The 19,977-nt window shown below is 46.4% G+C and overlaps 1 protein-coding gene across 1 annotated transcript in view; it reads right to left on the reverse strand.

Moving 5' to 3' along the window:
- Positions 1 to 19,977, reverse strand: part of LOC147186597 (uncharacterized) — a 41,188-nt gene that overhangs the window by 7,941 nt on the left and 13,270 nt on the right. Inside the window, exons 2-3 of the mRNA XM_086101305.1 lie at positions 16,674 to 17,069; positions 15,378 to 15,505 (exon numbers count right to left, since the gene is read on the reverse strand). Coding sequence (XP_085957431.1) covers positions 15,420 to 15,505; positions 16,674 to 17,069 — 482 coding nt within the window. The 3' untranslated portion in view covers positions 15,378 to 15,419. The remainder of the gene's footprint in view (positions 1 to 15,377; positions 15,506 to 16,673; positions 17,070 to 19,977) is intronic.

Consider the following 19,977-nt stretch of genomic DNA (forward strand, 5'->3'; position numbering starts at 1 on the left):
TCAGATTTGGAGGTGCTGATTTTCATCCCAACCGCTTCACACTCGGCTGCGAAACGCTCCAGTGAGAGTTGGAGAGCCCGGATTGAAGGAGCCAACAGTACCACATTATCTGCAAAAAGCAGGGATGCAATACTGAGGCCACCAAAACGGACCCCCTCAACGCTTCGGCTGCGCCAAGAAATTCTGTCCATAAAGGTTATGAACAGAATCGGCGACAAAGGGCAGCCTTGGCGGAGTCCCACCTTCACTGAAAACGATTCCGACTTACTGCCAGCAATGCGAACCAAACTCTGACATCGGTGGTATAGTGACCGAACAGCCCGTATCAGGGGGTTCGGTACCCCATACCCACGAAGCACCCCCCACAGAACTCCCCGAGGGACACGGTCAAACGCCTTCTCCAAGTCCACAAAACACATGTAGACTGTTTGGGCGAATTCCCACATACCCTCGAGGACCCTGCTCAGGGTGTAGAGCTGGTCCACTGTTCCACGGCCGGGACGAAAACCACACTGCTCCTCCTCAATCTGAGGCTCGACTTCCTGACAGACCCTCCTCTCCAGCACCCCCGAATAGACCTTACCAGGGAGGCTGAAGAGTGTGATCCCTCTGTAGTTGGAACACACCCTCCGGTCCCCCTTTTTAAAAAGAGGGACTACCACCCCGGTCTGCCAATCCAGAGGCACTCTCCCCGTTGACCACGCGATGTTGCAGAGGTGTGTCAACCAGGACAGCCCCACAACATCCAGAGCCTTGAGGAACTCCGGGCGGATCTCATCCACCCCTGGGGCCTTGCCACCGAGGAGCTTTTTAACCACATCGGTGACTTCAACCACAGAGATAGGAGAGCCCACCTCAGGGTCCTCAGACTCTGCTTCTTCCAAGGAAGACGTGTTGGTGGAGTTGAGGAAGTCTTCGAAGTACTCTGCCCACCGGTTCACAAGGTCCCGAGTCGAAGTCAGCAGCGCCCCATCCCCACTGTACACAGTGTTAGTGGTGCACTGCTTCCCCCTCTTGAGACGTCGGATGGTGGACCAGAATTTCCTCGAAGCCGTCCCGAAGTCGGCTTCCATGGCCTCACCGAACTCTTCCCACGCACGGGTTTTTGCCTCGTCGACCACCGAAGCTGCGTTCCGCTTGGCCAGTCGATACCCGTCAGCTGCCTCTGGGGTCCCACAGGCCATAAAGGCCCGATAGGACTCCTTCTTCAGCTTGACGGCATTGCTGACTGCTGGTGTCCACCAGCGAGTACGGGGGTTGCCGCCACGACAGGCACCAACCACCTTACGGCCACAACTCAGATTGGCCGCCTCAACAATAGAGGCACGGAACATGGTCCACTCGGACTCAATGTCCCCCGCCTCCCCCGGAACATGGGAAAAGATCTGTCGGAGGTGGGAGTTGAAACTCCTTCTGACAGGGGATTCCGCCAGACGCTCCCAACCAACCCTCACAATACGTTTGGGTCTGCCAGGACGGACCGGCATCTTCCCCCACCAACGGAGCCTACTCACCACCAGGTGGTGATCAGTTGACAGCTCCGCCCCTCTCTTCACCCGAGTGTCCAAACATGCGGCCGCAAATCCGATGATACAACCACAAAGTCGATCATTGAACTACGGCCTAGGGTGTCCTGGTGCCAAGTGCACATACACTGATGTTTGAACAAGGTGTTCGTTATGGACAGTCCGTGACGAGCACAGAAGTCCAATAACAAAACACCACTCGAGTTCTGATCGGGGGGGGGCCGTTCCTCCCAATCACGCCCCTCCAGGTCTCACTGTCATTGCCCATGTGAGCATTGAAGTCCCCCAGCAGAACAAGGGAGTCCCCAGCAGGAGTACTCTCCAGCACACCCTCCAATGACTCCAAAAAGGGTGGGTATGCTGAGCTGCTGTTTGGTGCATATGCACAAACAACAGTCAGGACCTGTCCCCCCACCCGAAGGCGGAGGGAGGCAACCCTCTCGTCTACCGGTGTGAACCCCAATGTACAGGCACTGAGCTGGGGGGCAATGAGCATGCCCACACCTGCTCTGCGCCTCTCACCGTGAGCAACTCCAGAGTGGAAGAGAGTCCAACCCCTCTCGACAGAACTGGTACCAGAACCCAGGCTGTGTGTGGAGGCAAGTCCGACTATATCCAGTCTGAACTTCTCTGCCTCAAACACTAGCTCGGGCTCCTTCCCTGCCAGAGAGGTGACATTCCATGTCCCAAGAGCTAGCTTCTGCAGCTGAGGATCGGACCGCCAGGGTCCCCGCCTTTGGCTGCCGCCCAGCTCGCATTGCACCCGACCCCTTTGACCCCTCCCACGGGTGGTGAGACCATGAGAAGGGGGACCCACGTTGCCTCTTCGGGCTGAGCCCGGCCGGGCCCCATGGGTGTAGGCCCGGCCACCAGGCGCTCGCCAACGAGCCCCACCTCCAGGCCTGGCTCCAGAGGGGGGCCCCGGTGACCCGTGTCCGGGCAAGGGAAACTGAGTGCCATTGATTTTATTGATCATAAGGGGTTTTATGAGTCGTGCTTTGTCTGGTCCCTCACCTCGGACCTGTTTGCCATGGGTGACCCTGCCAGGGGCATAAAGCCCCAGACAACTTAGCTCCTAGGATCATTGGGACACACAAACCCCTCCACCACGGTAAGGTGACGGCTCACGGAGGGGTGATGAACAGTAATCAATGAAATTTTCACATCCCATCTGAGCAGGCTTCATCAGGCTGATTGTATTTTATGTACCTTGTTCTTGGGCTGCTGAACTTTTCTTTTCCTTGACTGCATTGAAAGGTTTGTTGTTGTAGAAAATCTAGCATTCTCATTGGGGTTATAATACATTTGAATTCTTCATTATAGTTTTCAGAGGAGGTTTGGTCATTTGTATTGAAAATGAAATAAAAAGAGCGTTTAAATGACAAGAGAATGTGCGAAATGAAGCCAATATGTGTCTGTGAGTAATCAACAAAGCCTTACTTTACTCCAATCAATACTTCGTATCCACAACTTTGTCATGGAAAATAAGAGCCCCAGATGCTTCTCTTGGTTTTCTTGAGTTTACTCCCGGCTTTGTACGTATTTTACCAGCGATCAATACAGTGACTGGCAATGAAGAGAAAGAGACAGCAGGGTGAAAAAATAGTTTGGAGTGCAGTGTGCAAAAATGCAAAAGGTGAACAAGCGAAATGACTCGTGCTAAAGAGCTGTCGTGCTGAATTCCCAAGAAACCAGGACCATGGCGAAGAAGAAGGAGAAGTGGGAGCTGAGGCACGCCGACAACAGATGCATTTTCAAGAATTCATAAAAGCACAGCCAGAAAGTCAAATATCCACATCGTTTGGCAGCAACCGGTGACATGCGGTGAGATTCTTAACCGGTGAGGCACTAGTTTCTGTTATCCACCGTCTCTCCTTAGGAGGTTGCTGACCACCTGCCAGCTTCATCGGTTCCTTTGCTAAGATGACAAGCGCACAGTTGGCTTTCCATTGTGGCTTCTTGGAAGCTTGGTCGCGGCGCAGGGTCTCAGACGTAGTACGAGGGCCTTAAGTTTCCTGTTCCCGACATCTTTCCTGTAGTCGGTTTGTTCAGGCGAATGGTCAAACTCATGAGTTCCTCCAGATTCCTAACAAACACAACTTTAGGAATCTTGGAAATAAGTGGAGTGTCGTTGGTCAAAGATGAGAGCACGGTGATTAATAAATTGACCGCATTGCTGGGGTTTTCAATGATAACGAGACGGGTGAGGTGGGTTCTGCTCACGGGATGCCACTGGATGTTGGTACACCCCAGCGGTGGTGGTTGGCGACTCGGGGAGGATTCCCTAAAGTGTGAGCAAGGCGATCACACCGCAGAGCTCCATCAAATCTGTGTATGCCGCTCGTCCCAACTTGAAAAACCAACAATCGTCATTGTGACCCAGGCGATATTCAGAGTAAGAAATTGTGGTTTGGGAAATTGAATGCTTCCACTGGTGGGTCCTGCAAGATGGCTGTACAGCACGGGAGATCATTTGTGTCTTTCCGCGTGTTTCGTGTCCACCCAACGCGCCGGAACGTATCGACTTTGAAGACTTCCTCGCGTCCAGGGATGCGTGTCAATACGAAGCTGCTCCACATTCAGCCACACGAACCACAGTGGAGATGTCGGCGCTGTTGGACAGTCTGCGTTGGTGCGGCTGGATGGCTGCTGAAGTTGAGGATGAGGAGAGAGGAGTGTCGGCGCGGAGCACAGATGTGTATTTGGAACTGAGAGTCGCTGCTTGGAATTGGAATGGATTTCCATGGGACAGGAGAAGTGAACCAATCTCTTTTTTTGTCAATGGATGCTATAGCTTCTTGTTGACTTTGAAACTTAGCTTGTAACCGACGTGTGCACATTTTGAGCATGACATCTCTGATCCATTGGTGAAAGGACACTGTTTCTTTCCTCTTTCATCTCAAACTGCTTTAAACAACAAATGTATGAGGAAAAAGTGGTTAGGATTGCACGACTGTTCGTGTTTTATCATGTTATGTGTTGTGTTAATTATTTTACTTTACGTTAACTGTTTTGTTAAGCGCTTTGTTACAGCTGCAGCTGTTGTGAAAGCGCTATATATATGCTGATATATAAATCAGCATGTATTGTATTGTATTGTATCCTGCCGTCCCACCGGTTGCCCTTGGCTGACCAAAGCTTTCATTAGCTTCTCCGACTCTGCAGGAGGCGGCCCGGTCGTTGAGTGGTTTGAGCATTGGCCTCACAGCGCAGGGTTCGATTCTGGCTCTGGTCGTCCTGTGTGGAATTTGCATGTCCTCCCTGTGCTTGCGTGGGTTTTCTCCATGTACTCCGGTCTCCTCCCACATTCTAAAAATGTGTGAGGAAGGTTCATGGAACACTCTAAATTTTATCTAGGTGTGAGTGTGAGCCCAGATGGTTGTTCCTCGATGTCTGCCCAGCGATTGGCTGGCAACTATAACAGGGTGGACCCCACCTATTTCCTGAAGACAGCTGGGATAAGCTCCAGCACGCCTGCGACCCTCGTCAGGACAAAAGGATGAGAAAATTGATGGATGAATGGAGTCTACGGGATCCATGCTCGGATAATTCTGTGATGTTTCAGAACAGTCTGGAACAGGAGCGGATCCCACAAATGCAGACGAGGATAACATGGAGTACAAAAAAAAGTTTACTTACAAAAAATAAGGTCACGAGACTGACAAAATGGAACATAAAACACTGCTAACGGGATCATAACAATACCTACAGAAGCGCTTGCAAATGGCAAGGGAAACAAGAGTGTGAAATAACTCCTCGATAAAGGGCAAGGAAAAGCCAAAGAAAAACCAAAACACGCCGACGACTAGTGATGGGACCATGATACCTATAGGTTAAATAACATGTCGGCTTCGATTGAGTTAATCTGTTGTATACCCTCATTCTCGACAATCAGTTTCGTTCTGCACTCTCAATTAGGAATAATGTCAGTTTTGGTGGAATTTGATGGATTTAAAAAAAATCTGATATATTTGTTTGTTTAAAAGAGACATAAGATACAGAGTCCATTTCTTTTTCATTTTGCTTCCAATATTTGGAGCCTCAAAAGCGGGGAAGAAAAATAATTCAACAGTTAAAAAGAATGCTTGGTGTATCGAAAAATAATGACAGAGAGAGCACAGCAGTGAAGTCGAAGAAGTGTACCTGATAATCAAATGAACAAACTTCACCCATACATTCTCCGAACCCACTGTAATGCCCTTCAATGCGGAAAGTAGGATGTACGCAGTCGCCGATGAAATCCGTCGTTTTTAATAAACAAAAGGAGCAATAACACACACATTCATAGGAGTTGCTGTTCGCCACAACTCACGCCCATGCGCTCCACACTCAGACTAACTGTCGGAACCAACATTCCCCCAACCTGGCTCCTCACCCCTGTGACGTCACACAAAAACAAGAAACAGATATTACACCACTTAGCAGCATTAGTGTAAGTTTCGAAATTATCTTGGGTGCAAAGAAGGAAGAAAATAAATACCACTGTGGTGATTTATTCCAATGTAGTTCACTCTCACATACCAGAATGTCTCTAAAACAACTTGCTGCCTTCAAACTGAACTTAAAAGTTGATTTTGCCTTTGCGGTATTTCAGCGCAATTTAACATATCGTCCAAGCTAATGAAAAAAGTGTTCTGTGCCGTGAATATTCTGTCGATTATATCTATCATATAAGGACTACAGTATATGCATTGAACTTTACGACAGCAGTTCGACATGCCGTAAAGAACTGCTATCGGGTTACCACAGCAACCGACCTCGTGCTTGTGAAGAGAACGTGTCTTCGTTACTGTTATACTGGCCTGCACTGTTCCCGAGCGACTAGTAAAGAACCTCTGTTAAGCACAACTCTCTGAGTGGACATTCTTCAATGACATTACATGGTGTCAGAAGTCGACGACGGACCTGCAGCTTCGGATAATGGCAAAGTTTAACCTCCCCAGGAAACTTTCCGTTCGACCGCACGGCAGAATGGGCTGTAGTGATGGGACGATGATACCTCAAGGAGTGTATTGACCCACTTCACAAACTGTGGCAGCACTATATTAACACTGTGTTGGTCACCCAATAGTGATCCCTGCAGTAGTTATATAATCATTGCAGGTAAAGAAATTCCTTGTTTGTGTAAATGATAAACTGAGTTGGTATGTAAAATATAGCAAATTTGAGTTACAATTCATATTTTTAACTTATGTAGAAAATTTTGGTTAAATCATGTGAAATAAAAGACAAAAGTGATTTGTTTATGACTTTTTATTGAGGTACAAACATTTTTCGAGTGTCTCTGCTCCAAGGCGATTTCTCCTCTTCGACACCAGCTGCCCAGCCTCAGAAAATACTCTTTCACATGGTTCAGATGACGATAGTGAGCAGAGAGTTTGAAATGAAAGTTGATGCAGATGTGGATATGTTTTCTGGTTCCATTTCCAATATTGTAAAGCATTGGTGTCAAACATACGGCCTGCGGGCCGGAACCGGCCCGCAAGGAGGTTTGATCAGGCCCGCATTCGACATGTTAGTCCCTGAAGAGAAACTTGTGCAGTCCAAATCCCCCCAATGAATGTCATGTTTCGGTTTGTGACCAACAGGTGGCACTGTGGGGCTTTTCCATGCAGCTGCACACCTGTTGGTCGTTAGGTAATTAGTGGCTTTAAAAGGACTCCCGGCCGACGACTCATGGTCGGGTCATTGTTGCTCTTTGCTGCTGTCATGTTTGTTTGTCAGTCAAGTTGAGGTCATGTTTTTGGTCATGTTTCTGTTATTGATCGTTTTGAGCTTCAGTCCTGGGTTTTTGTTTGATGCTTTGGACTTTGTTTGTTTAGGATTTAGTTTTCTGAGTTTTAATACAATTCGTCAAGTACACCCTGCTCCTCTCTCCTGCCTGCTTTTTGGGGTCCACCACGCAAATGAATAGCCCTGGTGGTCAGCTAAACTGTGTTGGAAAATTCCAGGCAAATGCAAAGTACAAAGGAAAGTATTATTCATTTCCAGTGTTTGTGATCCACAGCCAGACGTCTAATAACCTGCTAGGCAAAGAGACAGCATGCGCAATGGGACTAGTAAAACGCATTGAGGAAGTGCACAATGCATTCGGCGAGCATGGAACTCTTAAGACAGAGCCAGTCAAAATAAAACTCAAAGATAACGCAGAACCCTATGCAGTTCACACAGCTCGTCGAGTCCCTCTGCCTAGTGATGGGTCCATGAGGCCTCATGAGGCGTGTCGACACTGTGTTGATACTGTACTGATACTGTGTCGCTGACCACTGCCACCTGCTGGACCTTCAAAATCCCTGCAGCCAACCCACTTGACAGACTGAACAAACTGATTTGATGATGACGTGTATAAGAAAACCTTTATTAGTCTCGCAATGGAGAAATTCCCAATTCACAGCAGCAAAGTTATGAAAGGAAGAAGTAGAACAACAAAATATAGGAGCTGCTGGAAAGGCAGCCACTCTCGCGGCGCCATTTTGAAGTCAAAATAACAAAAATAACACAACACAACACATAGGACACAGACAGTCGTGCAATCTTCACCACTTTTCTGCATACACTTTGTTGTCTGAAGCAGTTATAGATGAAAGAGGAGAGGATCAAAGTGTCCTTTCACCAGTGGATCAGAGACGTCATGCTGAAAATGTGCACACATCTGCTACAAGCTAAGTTTTGAAAGCAAACACGAAGCTGTAGCGTCCATTGACAAAAAGAGATGAGTTCCCTTCTCCTGTCCCACGTAATCCGCTTCAAACTCCAAGCCGCGACTCCCAGTTCCAAATCCGCATCGGCGCTCCGCGCTCACGCTCCTTTCTTCTCATCGTCGGCTCCTCAAGACTTACATCCATCCAGCCGCAGACCGTTCAACAGCACCGATCTCTCCGCTGAACAAAGCGGGGCTGTGAAAAATGCTGCCCATTTACAGGCGCAAGACACAAGCGCCCCGGACTGTCCAGCAACGACAGTCAAATGGCGCAGACATTCCTCCCAGTCAAAAACAGTGCTGGTATACCCATGCTGCCGAGAAGGCGCAACCACCGACCACAGAGTCTCCTCCTTGATGAATGTCGTGGCCAAAAAATGCTGAAAAAAGTCCACATCAGGTCCACACGACGTAACAACAAACACAAAGTGACAAAACAAACACAAAAACAACAAAAAAAAGCAAGGCTCATGAGAGCACTTGCTGACGGCTGCCTACTTGGGCGCCACCTTAACTTCAAAGTATACAATGCACTACCTCAATCTACCCACAATAATAATAATAATAATAATAATAATAATACATTTTATTTATAAGCGCCTTTCAAGACACCCAAGGACACTTTACAATAACAAAAAACACAAAACAATACGGGTTGAGCAGCGGCAGCCAAAACGCGCCAGCGTTCACTCAACCCGAAAGTCAGAAAGAAACCACAAGGGAGGGAGAGGGGGAGAAAAAAAACCCACGCTCGAATAGATATATTTTTTAATGTTCCGACCCCCCCATGTGCCAAATGTCGCTTGACAATAGCCACAAGCGCCATTGTTTATGTTGTTGTTTATGCTGTTTATATTATTTATATTGTCTCTACTGTTCAGATTACGTCTTTTTTATACAGTGTAGCTGCTATCCTTCCTTAGCTGTGTGTGTTTAATGCACAGCATGTTTGCATGCATGTATGCACTGAGGATTGAGAGGAAGAAATTTCATCTATGCTGTATGTCATACATAAAGCATATTTGATAATAAAGATGACATTGACCCTTGACAATATCATTCACATCCATGCATTCATATTGTATCATTCAATGTGTTTCACTAATGTGAAAATCATGTGAATGCGGATGCTTGTGGGCTTTGTCTTCACAAATTTTGATTTAGAAAAATAAGATGCTCCAGTGTTTTAAATTTCAGTCTGTTGCGTTTAATGCATGCTATTTCCCCTGTTGTGGAGAACACACACACACACAATGGAATAAGACATGTCAAAAATCCGAGACAAGGAGATTTTAATAAATACCTTATTCTCCAAAATGAGATCAAAATGGCTCTACACGGTGGACAATTTGTATTTGTCCGGAAGCTGCTCCATAATATGCACGTACTGTAGCAACGTCACTCGAGTGAAGCGTGTCTCAGCAGTCGATAGTCTGCTGCTCTCTGCTGTGAGCGCGAGCACGTACTCGCGGCGCCGACCCAACCCACGCCACATATTAAGCTTTGAACTACGACAACAGCTAAACTAGCCTAGCCGATGTAATGATGGTCAGCAGACAAGGTTTACGTTTTATGTGACTTTTAATAGCAACGTGGCGGAGTCATCAAACATGCGGTGTGCTCACTCGCAGTCACTTTCTGGAACTCCCCCTTATAGGCGGGACCTCTCAATCAACTGGAGTATGACGTACAGTACAAACGTTCATAAAGCACTTCTCATATAATAATAGCCTATTATATGACAGCCGACATGACGCTCAAAGTCAGACGGACACATTTTTTCTGATAATCAGTGTGTTTTCCGTATTGCCCAAACATATATTTTTATTCGAGCGATTGTGAGGTCTGGCTTGTTTCGGCAATCGGCATCGTGTCGCCAGACGCACTTCCTTAGGATACACTGTGCGGGCTTTTGCTGCGTCAACGCCCCCTGCACTGAGTCGACACCCCCTGGACTAAGTGGCGCAGCTTGGACTGTGCCAAGCAGCCGATGCAGTCTAAACTGCACCGGTGCAGTTCACGTGTCAATTAGCAGCCTGGACTGTGTCAACGCAGCCGATGTGTCAATTAGCAGCCTGGACTGTGTCAACGCAGCCGATGCAGTCTAAACTGCGCCGGTGCAGTTCACGTGTCAATCACGTGACGTAATGAAGCAGCACATGCACCGACACGTGGTTTGCTCTGTGAGCCCGGCGCATGCGTCAACGCATCGGTGTCGCTGGACCCATCACTACCTCTGCCGCTTTTGGGGAAGGTAAAAGAGGAATTGCAGCGCATGGAGAAAAACAAGATAATTGAAAAGGTAACTGAACCAACAGACTGGTGCGCACCAATGGTGCCTGTCCCAAGAAAAAATGGCCAATTGCTCATCTGTGTGGATTTGAAAAAGCTAAATGAGGCTGTGAAAAGAGAAAGATTTGTCCTCCCAACTGCCGAGGAAATCACTGCAAACCTGTGTGGCGCAACCACGTTTACGTCACTTGACGCGGCTTCAGGGTTGTGGCAGATACCCCTCCATCCACGAAGCAGCGAGTTAACCACATTCATTACGCCTTTTGGAAGGTACGCGTTTAAACGTCTGCCTTTCGGCATCACCAGTGCTCCAGAAATCTTTCAGAGGAAAATGATGGAAGCCCTGAGTGATCTTGACGGAGTGGCAATTTACATGGATGTACTAGTTTATGGCGACACACCAGAACAGCATGACTAGCGCCTAAGCAAAGTACTGGAGAGAATCAAGTCGACAGGTTTGAAGTTGAACAGAGAAAAGTGCTTGTTCAGGAAAAAGCAACTTCACTTCCTGGGTCAACTGATTGACAAGTCAGGAGTAAAACCTGACCCTGAAAAAGTAAAAGCCATCAAAGAGCTCCCAGAGCCACAGAACGTCCAAGATCTGAAACATGTCCTAGGCATGTTCACATACTTGGGGAAGTATATCCCTCATTTGTCAACAGTGGGTTAACCCTTATACGAACTGTTGAGGTCCAATACCACATGGACATGGGATCACCCGCAGAAAGAGGCATTCGAGCATATCAGAGACACTTTCTGGAACTCCCCCTTATAGGCGGGACCTCTCAATCAACTGGAGTATGACGTACAGTACAAACGTTCATAAAGCACTTCTCATATAATAATAGCCTATTATATGACAGCCGACATGACGCTCAAAGTCAGACGGACACATTTTTTCTGATAATCAGTGTGTTTTCCGTATTGCCCAAACATATATTTTTATCCGAGCGAGGGTGAGGTCTGGCTTGTTTCGGCAATCGGCATCGTGTCGCCAGACGCACTTCCTTAGGATACACTGTCCGGGCTTTTGCTGCGTCAACGCCCCCTGCACTGAGTCGACGCCCCTTGGACTAAGTGGACTTGGACTGTGCCAAGCAGCCGATGCAGTCTAAACTGCACCGGTGCAGTTCACGTGTCAATCACGTGACGTAATGAAGCAGCACATGCCGACACGTGGTTTGCTCTGTGAGCCCGGCGCATGCGTCAACGCATCGGTGTCGCTGGAGCCATCACTATTAAATAGCGTGTAAAGACTTTCTGGAACAGTGGTGTCTTTTATTTAGTTATTTTTGCACAGTCGTCACGTTTGTGCGGTCGTACTAGAATGTTTGTTTGAACCAAGTAATTTGCGTTACAGCTGGAGTCAATAATGTCGGCAGTTCACTTCCGGGTTTGGCCGTTGGGATTTGGAGTCCTTTTGCTTGATTCCAGTTATGTTTGCTGAATGCTTTCTCATGTTTGGAATAATGAATATTGATAATACATAGTTTAAAATCATGGTTGATTTAATTATTTATTATTATTATTGTGAAGTTGAAGGTATTAATTAATGTAGTATTAGTGGTAGTGGTAATAATAGTCGTACTCATAGAATGGTTAGAGATTCAGCCATCTCGTCCCGCGTCCTAGACGCATAATTTTCTCACGGGACGCACAGTTCCAAACAATGTGCATTTTTGGGACGCAAGGAAATTTCTCAGTCAAAACAAACAAACAAACAAACAAAACTACGGCAAGCCTGAGGATTTCACAGTAACAATCGTTACCGGTAGCGTGTCGTTTCCGTGGCGTCATTTTCACGGTACCGAAAAATAGTTTAATTATAAAAGTCACCGCACTTGAATTGACTGTGATCCACGTGATTTCACTGGGCCTGTATGTGTGTTTGTGTATGTGGTGTGATGTGTGAGTGTGTTTCTTCTAATTTACTTTCGTTTTGTTTTCTTTTCAGTGTTGGGGGGACCCAACAGATGACGTTGATGATGTGCGCATGCGGGTTGTAATTTCAGTCAGCAAACTGAGGAATCACGTGGATGAAAGTTTGAGATGGCGGCGAAAAAAACTCACCAAGGTCTACTGATTACGATATTTAAGAAATGGGAATGCTTGTCTGATTTTTCGTATGAATCGTCCAAAGGGCGTATCACTAAACTCACCTGTGACGTATGCACAGAACGCGAGAGCGAAATACGACGCGAGGCACGATTACGAGGCAAATTGGTCATTAGATTTGTAGGCTAATCGCTGTGAAAAATATTATGAAACAGTATTGGATATTCTATAATTTACTGGTTGTAGCATGGTAACTTTATGAATAAAACATTCGTCACAAGGTGTCGTAATGCTAATGTTAACTGTTGGTAGAACTCATGATGACGTGTGTTAAATTCTTTCGTCAAATTGATCGTAGATTACACGTGCATCGTTTTGGGAAGAGGATGTCAAGCCACATCAATACTTACCTGTATTAATGATTACCAGTCAATTAATCTTTGCAGTGTGAGATTGCTTCATATTTGCTTCATATTAAGAAACTACTGCACTAAAACATTAATTCATAAATGTATACCATATGATTTTTTTTTTCTCAGTATAAATAACACGTACCCTGACTGTTCTACTCTTTGAATAAAAACACTTCATTCAAGCGTTAGGGAGTGCAAAGGGTTATGATGGAGGGGTGTTGCAAATCATGAAGACCTGCCAAGTGGTATGATAGCATTGTTTTATACATGTCCTCGGCTAGGCCTCAGTTTCAAAACCAGTCCTTGGTCCTTGGCCTTGGCCTCGGAGGCAAGTCCTTGGTCCTTGGCCTTGGCCTCGGAAAATTTCTCAAGTCCTTGGCCTTGGCCCGGAAAATTTTCCAAGCCCTTGGCCTTGGCCTCGGAGTCAAGTCCTTGGCCTTGGCCTTGGCCTCGGGTTGCCGGTCCTTGGACACAACACTGGTGAATAACTGCTCCAAGTGAAAAATGTTCATGTAAAATTGAAAATCGAAATTGTTATTTCAGTAAATATTTGCATTTGGCACATAGAAAACCGATTCATGATTCCAAGTTGATGAGAGCATTAAAATGGGGGAAAAAATAGGACAAAAAGTGTAAAAAGAAATTCAGAAACGATAAAAAATGTGTGAGTAATCATGATTAATTTTTTAGTTCATTTGAGTTAATTATGACAGTTGCATTTTTAATTAGAGTAAATATTTTAATCGTTTGACAGCTCTAGTAATAATGTAACAGGGATAAATCCCGTGCATCTTTCAGTGTTAAATGGGATCAAGAATACAATATAGCCATGCGAGATTAATGTCTCGTACAGGGGTTGGCAACCCAAAATGTTGAGCCATATCGGACAACACCCTCCCCAAAAAACAAATGTCTGGAGCTGCAAAAAAATAAATGCCTTTTATAAAACTTACAATGAAGGAAACACATGCTGTATGTATGTAGGAGACTGGACTGTCTCAGAATTGTTTACATTATTCATTCCTTTGTTGTGTGTTCACAAACGCCCCCATAGAATTTATTTTGTGATTTCCTCGCTTGATTTTCTGTTTTGGTGCATTGTTTTCGCTTTTCTTAGTGTCATTGAAGTCATCGTGAATTTCCGTTTTTCGGAGGCTGTCTTTGAACGCCTCTCGAGACGAACGAGAGGAAAGAAGGCACGGAGTCGGACGCAGACGAGTCCGTGTTTGTCGAGACTGTTAAAAGCATCAATAAAGTGTACGTTTTAAAAAACCACCACCACAAGCTCTCCTTTTTTCGGAGCAGCAACATGTATCAATATCTATCTGAGCTATATTAGCCTACTATCAAAATGACTAAGTTTGCTACAATTACACGATGAGCCTTCATGATTAATTTTTTTTTCCGTGCAGTGCATTCTGTAGAGCAGGGGTGCCCAACCTTTTTTGACCTAAGATCTACTTTTCGTTCAACTACAGTAACTTACCGTGATCGACCCACGCATACACAACACACAGACGCATGCCTACCAACTGTCGTCAAGATATGACGTGGAGGCATGGGATGCACTTTTTCAGCGTTTTGGACTATCGTAGCTCACGTGTACCATTTTCAAAATGCTTTTCACGGTCCTCCAGAACCTCTTTGCCAGTGCACTCTGTGAATTGTCCATGAATCGCTTTTTTTTCTGTTGTTGTTTGCAACAGCCACCTGCCAAGCATCCCGCCCTGCTGATAGAAATGAGTGTCGCAGGCTATGACGCAAATCTTCGTTGACAGAAACGTTGAAATGTAATATTTATTTGACACATTTTTACAGCATTGGGAAACGTTAGGAATATTTGTGTCGTGTTTTTACTCCAACAGACACCATATTTAAAACAAAAAATATATTTTCCCTCCCACACCTTTTCCATTTTCAAACATTTTTTATAGAGATCCAGGGATCCACTAGATGGCACTAAAGAGCCGCGTGTTGCCGAACCCCGACCTAAGGTAACAATGCTGACTTCTCCTCTGAACAGGGTGACAATCTCTCCCACTGAGGTAATTTCCAACCGTCTACCACCACCAACGTGGCGGGAAGTTCTTGCATCTCAGACGGTTGCCACACAAAATTACCTGTTCGGATGAGGTAGCGAACCTCCACTCACAAAATTACACAGTCACTCAGAAAGCATGTTTTATTTGAGTATATTTAACATCGATATTGTTCGACATAAATGCGGAGTTTAAGTACGTACAGGACACCACCGCCCTCAACAGTTTTGAAGACTCGACTCTGTCTATCTACCTGATAGAAACTAGTATGGCTCAGGGCTTGAAAGATTTAAAGACCACTCCGTCTGCCCCGGCGCGCAAACACTCATTCATCCTTTGAAGAGTTCCTTACCTACGAAGAGCAGTCCTCTCTCCGCCGGCTTCACGTCAACCCTCAGCCCCCAGGGGAGGAGCCGAAACCCAGTCCTGAAAAGGGTGTTTCAGCCGTGGCCACGGTCTTCCTAGCTGTCGACTCATCTTCTGGAGGCATCAGGTATATTGCGATCCCAGACGAGCCCCCAAAAATGTCAGGTCCATCAATTTGACATATAGAAATAAACCCAAGGAGGAGACAGGAGACTTAATTCTGGCACCAGGGGGGAACGAGGAGAAGCATTAGGTTTCAGTTCTCTGCACGTCACCCAAGGATCTCCCCCCTCACCCCTCATTTATTGGGAATCTACTACATAGGTGTGTCCAACCTAAAGGGTGGGGGCAGTTGAAGACACACTGAACTTGTTTGACTATGTGTGTGAATGTGAGTGTAAATTACATACATGTGCGCAATTGTTACAAAAACATCAAGTTGCAGCTGGCGTTGATGGCGCCATCCACGTCCAACCTTGCTCCTGTTTAGTCTTAATACTTACCATGCGTCTCTCAACTGCCACACAGTGCACTAAGCGCTAAGCAATGTGAGTATGTATTATTTAAAAGCATTACAGGTATATCTTTATTAAAAGCATCAGCATTCTTCAGTGCAGGCATCATCAATTTATCATTGCAGGCATAATCAATTTATCATTAATACTATGCAAATGTATCATAACTAAAAACAATCAACCTAACAAAAGGTTAATTTATCATTAATACGATGCAAATGTGTCATAACTAAAAACAATTAACCTAACAAAAGGTTTCTCCTCAGTGTGGGTTATTTTGTGCGTTTGTAAGTTTCCCTTCTGAGAGAATCTTTGGCCGCAAACTGAGCATGAAAAAGGTTTCTCACCAGTGTGGGTTCTTACGTGCATTTGTAAGTTTCCCTTATGAGAAAATCTTTGGCCACAAACTGAGCACGAAAAAGGTTTCTCACCAGTGTGGGTTCTTATGTGCATTTGTAAGTTTCCCTTCTGAGAGAATTTTCGGCCACAATCTGAACAGGCAAAAGGTTTATCGCCAGTGTGGGTTCTTGTGTGTAATTTCAAGGTTCCCCTATGAGAGAATCTTTGGCCACAAACTGAGCACGAAAAAGGTTTCTCACCAGTGTGGATCCTTATGTGGTTTTGTAAGTCTCCCTTCCGAGAAAATCTTTGGCCACAAACTGAGCACAAAAAAGGTTTCTCACCAGTGTGGGTTCTTACGTGTTTTTTTAAGTGTCCCTTCCGAGAGAATTTCCGGCCGCAGTCGGAACAGGTGAACGGTTTCTCACCATTATCATCAGCGGTTGACGATGTGTTGTCTCTATCTGAGAGTGGAGCTGCTTTTGGTTGTCCACAGTGGTTTCCAATACCTTGTGTTGTCATCTGTTGACATGAGCTGCTGCTTGGAGGCTCCGCCTCTCTGTCCTCCTCATTTATACTCTTCAGAGGGACACCAGTCGATGGCAACTTGCAGATCCCCTTCTCCTCCTCCTCTTCTTTGACGTCGGGAGGCTCGTCCACCTCCACTTTCGTGCAAGGGTGCTCTACATCCTCCTCTTTCTTAAATGAAGGGGCCTGCTGCTCTCCTTCCTCTTTCAAGTGGGGTACCTTGTTGTTCTCCTCTTCCTCTTTAATGTGAGAAGTCTCTGCATCCAACCGCTCAGGACAAGCATCTTCGCTGATGTCTGAGAGACACGAGAAGACAAACACACATGGAATTATGGTTGATAATTACAATGAAGGTTACAAGGAGAGCCAGATGAGTTCAAATTACGACTTTTTCAGTGACTAGCAGAATCACTTACTGGTGGTGGATTTTTATTTTAATCCATCCATCTTCTACCGCTTATCCGGCCGGGTCGCGGGGGCAACAGCTTTAGCAGGGAAGCCCTTCCCTCTCCCTAGCTACTTCTTCCAGCTCTCCCCTGGGGATCCCGAGGCGTTCCCAGGCCAGCTGGATGACATGGTCTCTCCAGCGTGTTCTGGGTCTTCCTCGGGGTCTCCTCCCGGTGGGACATGCCCGGAACACCTCACCAGGGAGGCGTTCAGGAGGCATCCGAATCAGATGCCCAAGCCACCTCATCTGGCTCCTCTCGATGTGGAGGAGAAGCGGCTTGACTCTGAGCCTCTCCCGGATGACCGAGCTTCTCACCTTATCTCTAAGGCAGAAAACTCGGAGAAAACTCATTTTGGCCGCTTGTATCCGGGATCTGGTTCTTTCGGTCACGACCCATAGCTCGTGACCATAGATGAGGGTTGGAACGTAGATCGACCGGTAAATTCAGAGCTTCGCCCTTTGGCTCAGCTCCTTCTTTACCACGACAGACCGATACTCTCCAGCACACCCTCCAAGGACTCCAAAAAGGAAAGGGTGGGTATGCTCAGCTGCTGTTAGGTGCATATGCACAAACAACAGTCAGGACCCGTCCCCCCACTCGAAGGCGGAGGGAAGCAACCCTCTCGTCTACCAGTGTGAACCCCAATGTACAGGCACTGAGCCGGGGGGCAATGAGTATGCCCACACCTGCTCTGCTCAACTCCAGAGTGGAAGAGAGTCCAACCCCTCTTGAGAGAACTGGTACCAGAACCCAGGCTGTGTGCGAATGCAAGCCCGACTATATCCAGTCGGAACTTCTCTGCCTCACACACCAGCTCGGGCTCCTTCCCTGCCAGAGAAGTAACATTCCATGTCCCAAGAGCTAGCTTCTGCAGCCGAGGATCGGACCGCCAGGGTCCCCGCCTTTTGCTGCTGCCCAGCTCACATAGCACCTGACCCCTTTGACCCCTCCCATGGGTGGTGAGACCATGAGAAGGGGGACCCACGTTGCCTCTTCAGGCTGAGCCCGGTCGGGCCCCATGGGTGTAGGCCCGGCCACCAGGCGCTCGCCAACGAGCCCCACCTCCAGGCCTGGCTCCAGAGGGGGGCCCCGGTGACCCGCGTCCGGGCAAGGGAAACTGAGTGCCATTGATTTTATTGATCATAAGGGGCTTGTGAGCCGTGTTTTGTCTGGTCCCTCACCTAGGACTTGTTTGCCATGGGTGACCCTGCCAGGGACATAAAGCCCCAGACAACTTAGCTCCTAGGATCATTGGGACACACAAACCCCTCCACCACGGTAAGGTGACGGCTCACGGAGGATTTTTTAAAATTAATTATTTTTGTTTTATCCGTGGTTATTTTCAGAAAGACTCGTGCAGAGTCTGACATTGCACATTTTGCGTGGTGGATAAGTCAAAAGCAGTCCTAACCTCAAATATTCATGATACAGACACTAAGTTTTCGTACTTAGTTCATATTTAGTGACTTCATGCTGTATTTTTAAGACCCTTTAAGAAAGTATTAGTCCAACTGTATTCTTGGGTTTGATAGTGTGCTACCCACTAAAATCAAAGATTCAAAGATGAATACAAAGGCTTCAAAGAATACTACAGTATTACACAATTTTCAAGTCTGCGAGAAAAAAGTAACGAGTACATTTGTTACAACACAAAGTCGAGTGTTAACAACGCTGGCAATTTTGAATGTATAAAATAAGGCTCCAAAGTCATGAAAAATCGAGCCTTGCTTCCAGCTGCAGACTGGTGTGTGTATCCAATGAGACCGAGATTTACCGGTCAACAAAATATGTTTGTTTGTACATGATTGGCTGAAAAACGCGTGCCAGACAGCTCCTGTGTTTCTTAAACAGTTGACTTCCCCTCAAGTGTACCGTATTTTCACGACCATTCGACGCACCGTATGGTTGGGCGCAGTCTCATTAATGGGTGCTATTTCTGTATTTTACACATAGACAAAACGCACTGTATTATTGGGCGCAATTTTAAAGTGGTAAAACATACGCCAGCTTAAACATACGGCATGCATGCGCGCAAGCTAAAAACACGTTTTTAAAAAGGCAACGAAGCAAAACGGAGTTCCGTTGTATTTTATTTAGCCATCGTACAATGTACTCACGTTTTTCGATCAATCATCACCCAGAAATCCATCAAAGTCCCCATCCTCTGTATCAGAATTGAACAATTGTGCAAGTACCGGTAATCCATCAAAAACGCAGTGTTCCCTCTCGTTGTCAGTCACTCTCATTGCCATGTGGCTCCACAGAAATGATGCCGGCTTTGCCAAAAACTCGAACAACAGTGCAAGCAGACACGTTCGTCCAAGCAGCCACAATCCATTCGCAAATTGTGGCGTAACTCGCCCGGCGCTGCCTCTCACTCTTTGTAAAGTTGTGTTTGCCATCGATCATTCATTGTTCCCATGCCGCTCGCAACTTTACTTTGAACGCCCGGTTGATGCCGATGTCCAGCGGTTGGAGTTCTTTAGTCAAGCCTCCGGGAATAACGGCAAGCTCAGAGTTCATTTGCTTGACTTGGTTTTTCACCGCTGCTGTGAGATGGGCACGCATGCCAAAAGCATAACCGATGGCTTGAAGTTTGAACTGAGCTTCGTAGGCGTGTCTCTTTGTAGAATTTATTTTCGGGGGTTCTTAGAAACTGAAGATATCACCTATATATGTTATATGTTTAGCTTAAAACTTTGTATCATAGACAGGTCGACTTTGACACTAGTCTCTGTCCTGAACATCTGCTGAA

Source organism: Hippocampus guttulatus, chromosome 21 (assembly GCF_054856545.1).
Source record: "Hippocampus guttulatus isolate MCC_2025c chromosome 21, RoL_Hgut_1.0, whole genome shotgun sequence".
NCBI classification, from domain to species: domain Eukaryota; kingdom Metazoa; phylum Chordata; class Actinopteri; order Syngnathiformes; family Syngnathidae; genus Hippocampus; species Hippocampus guttulatus.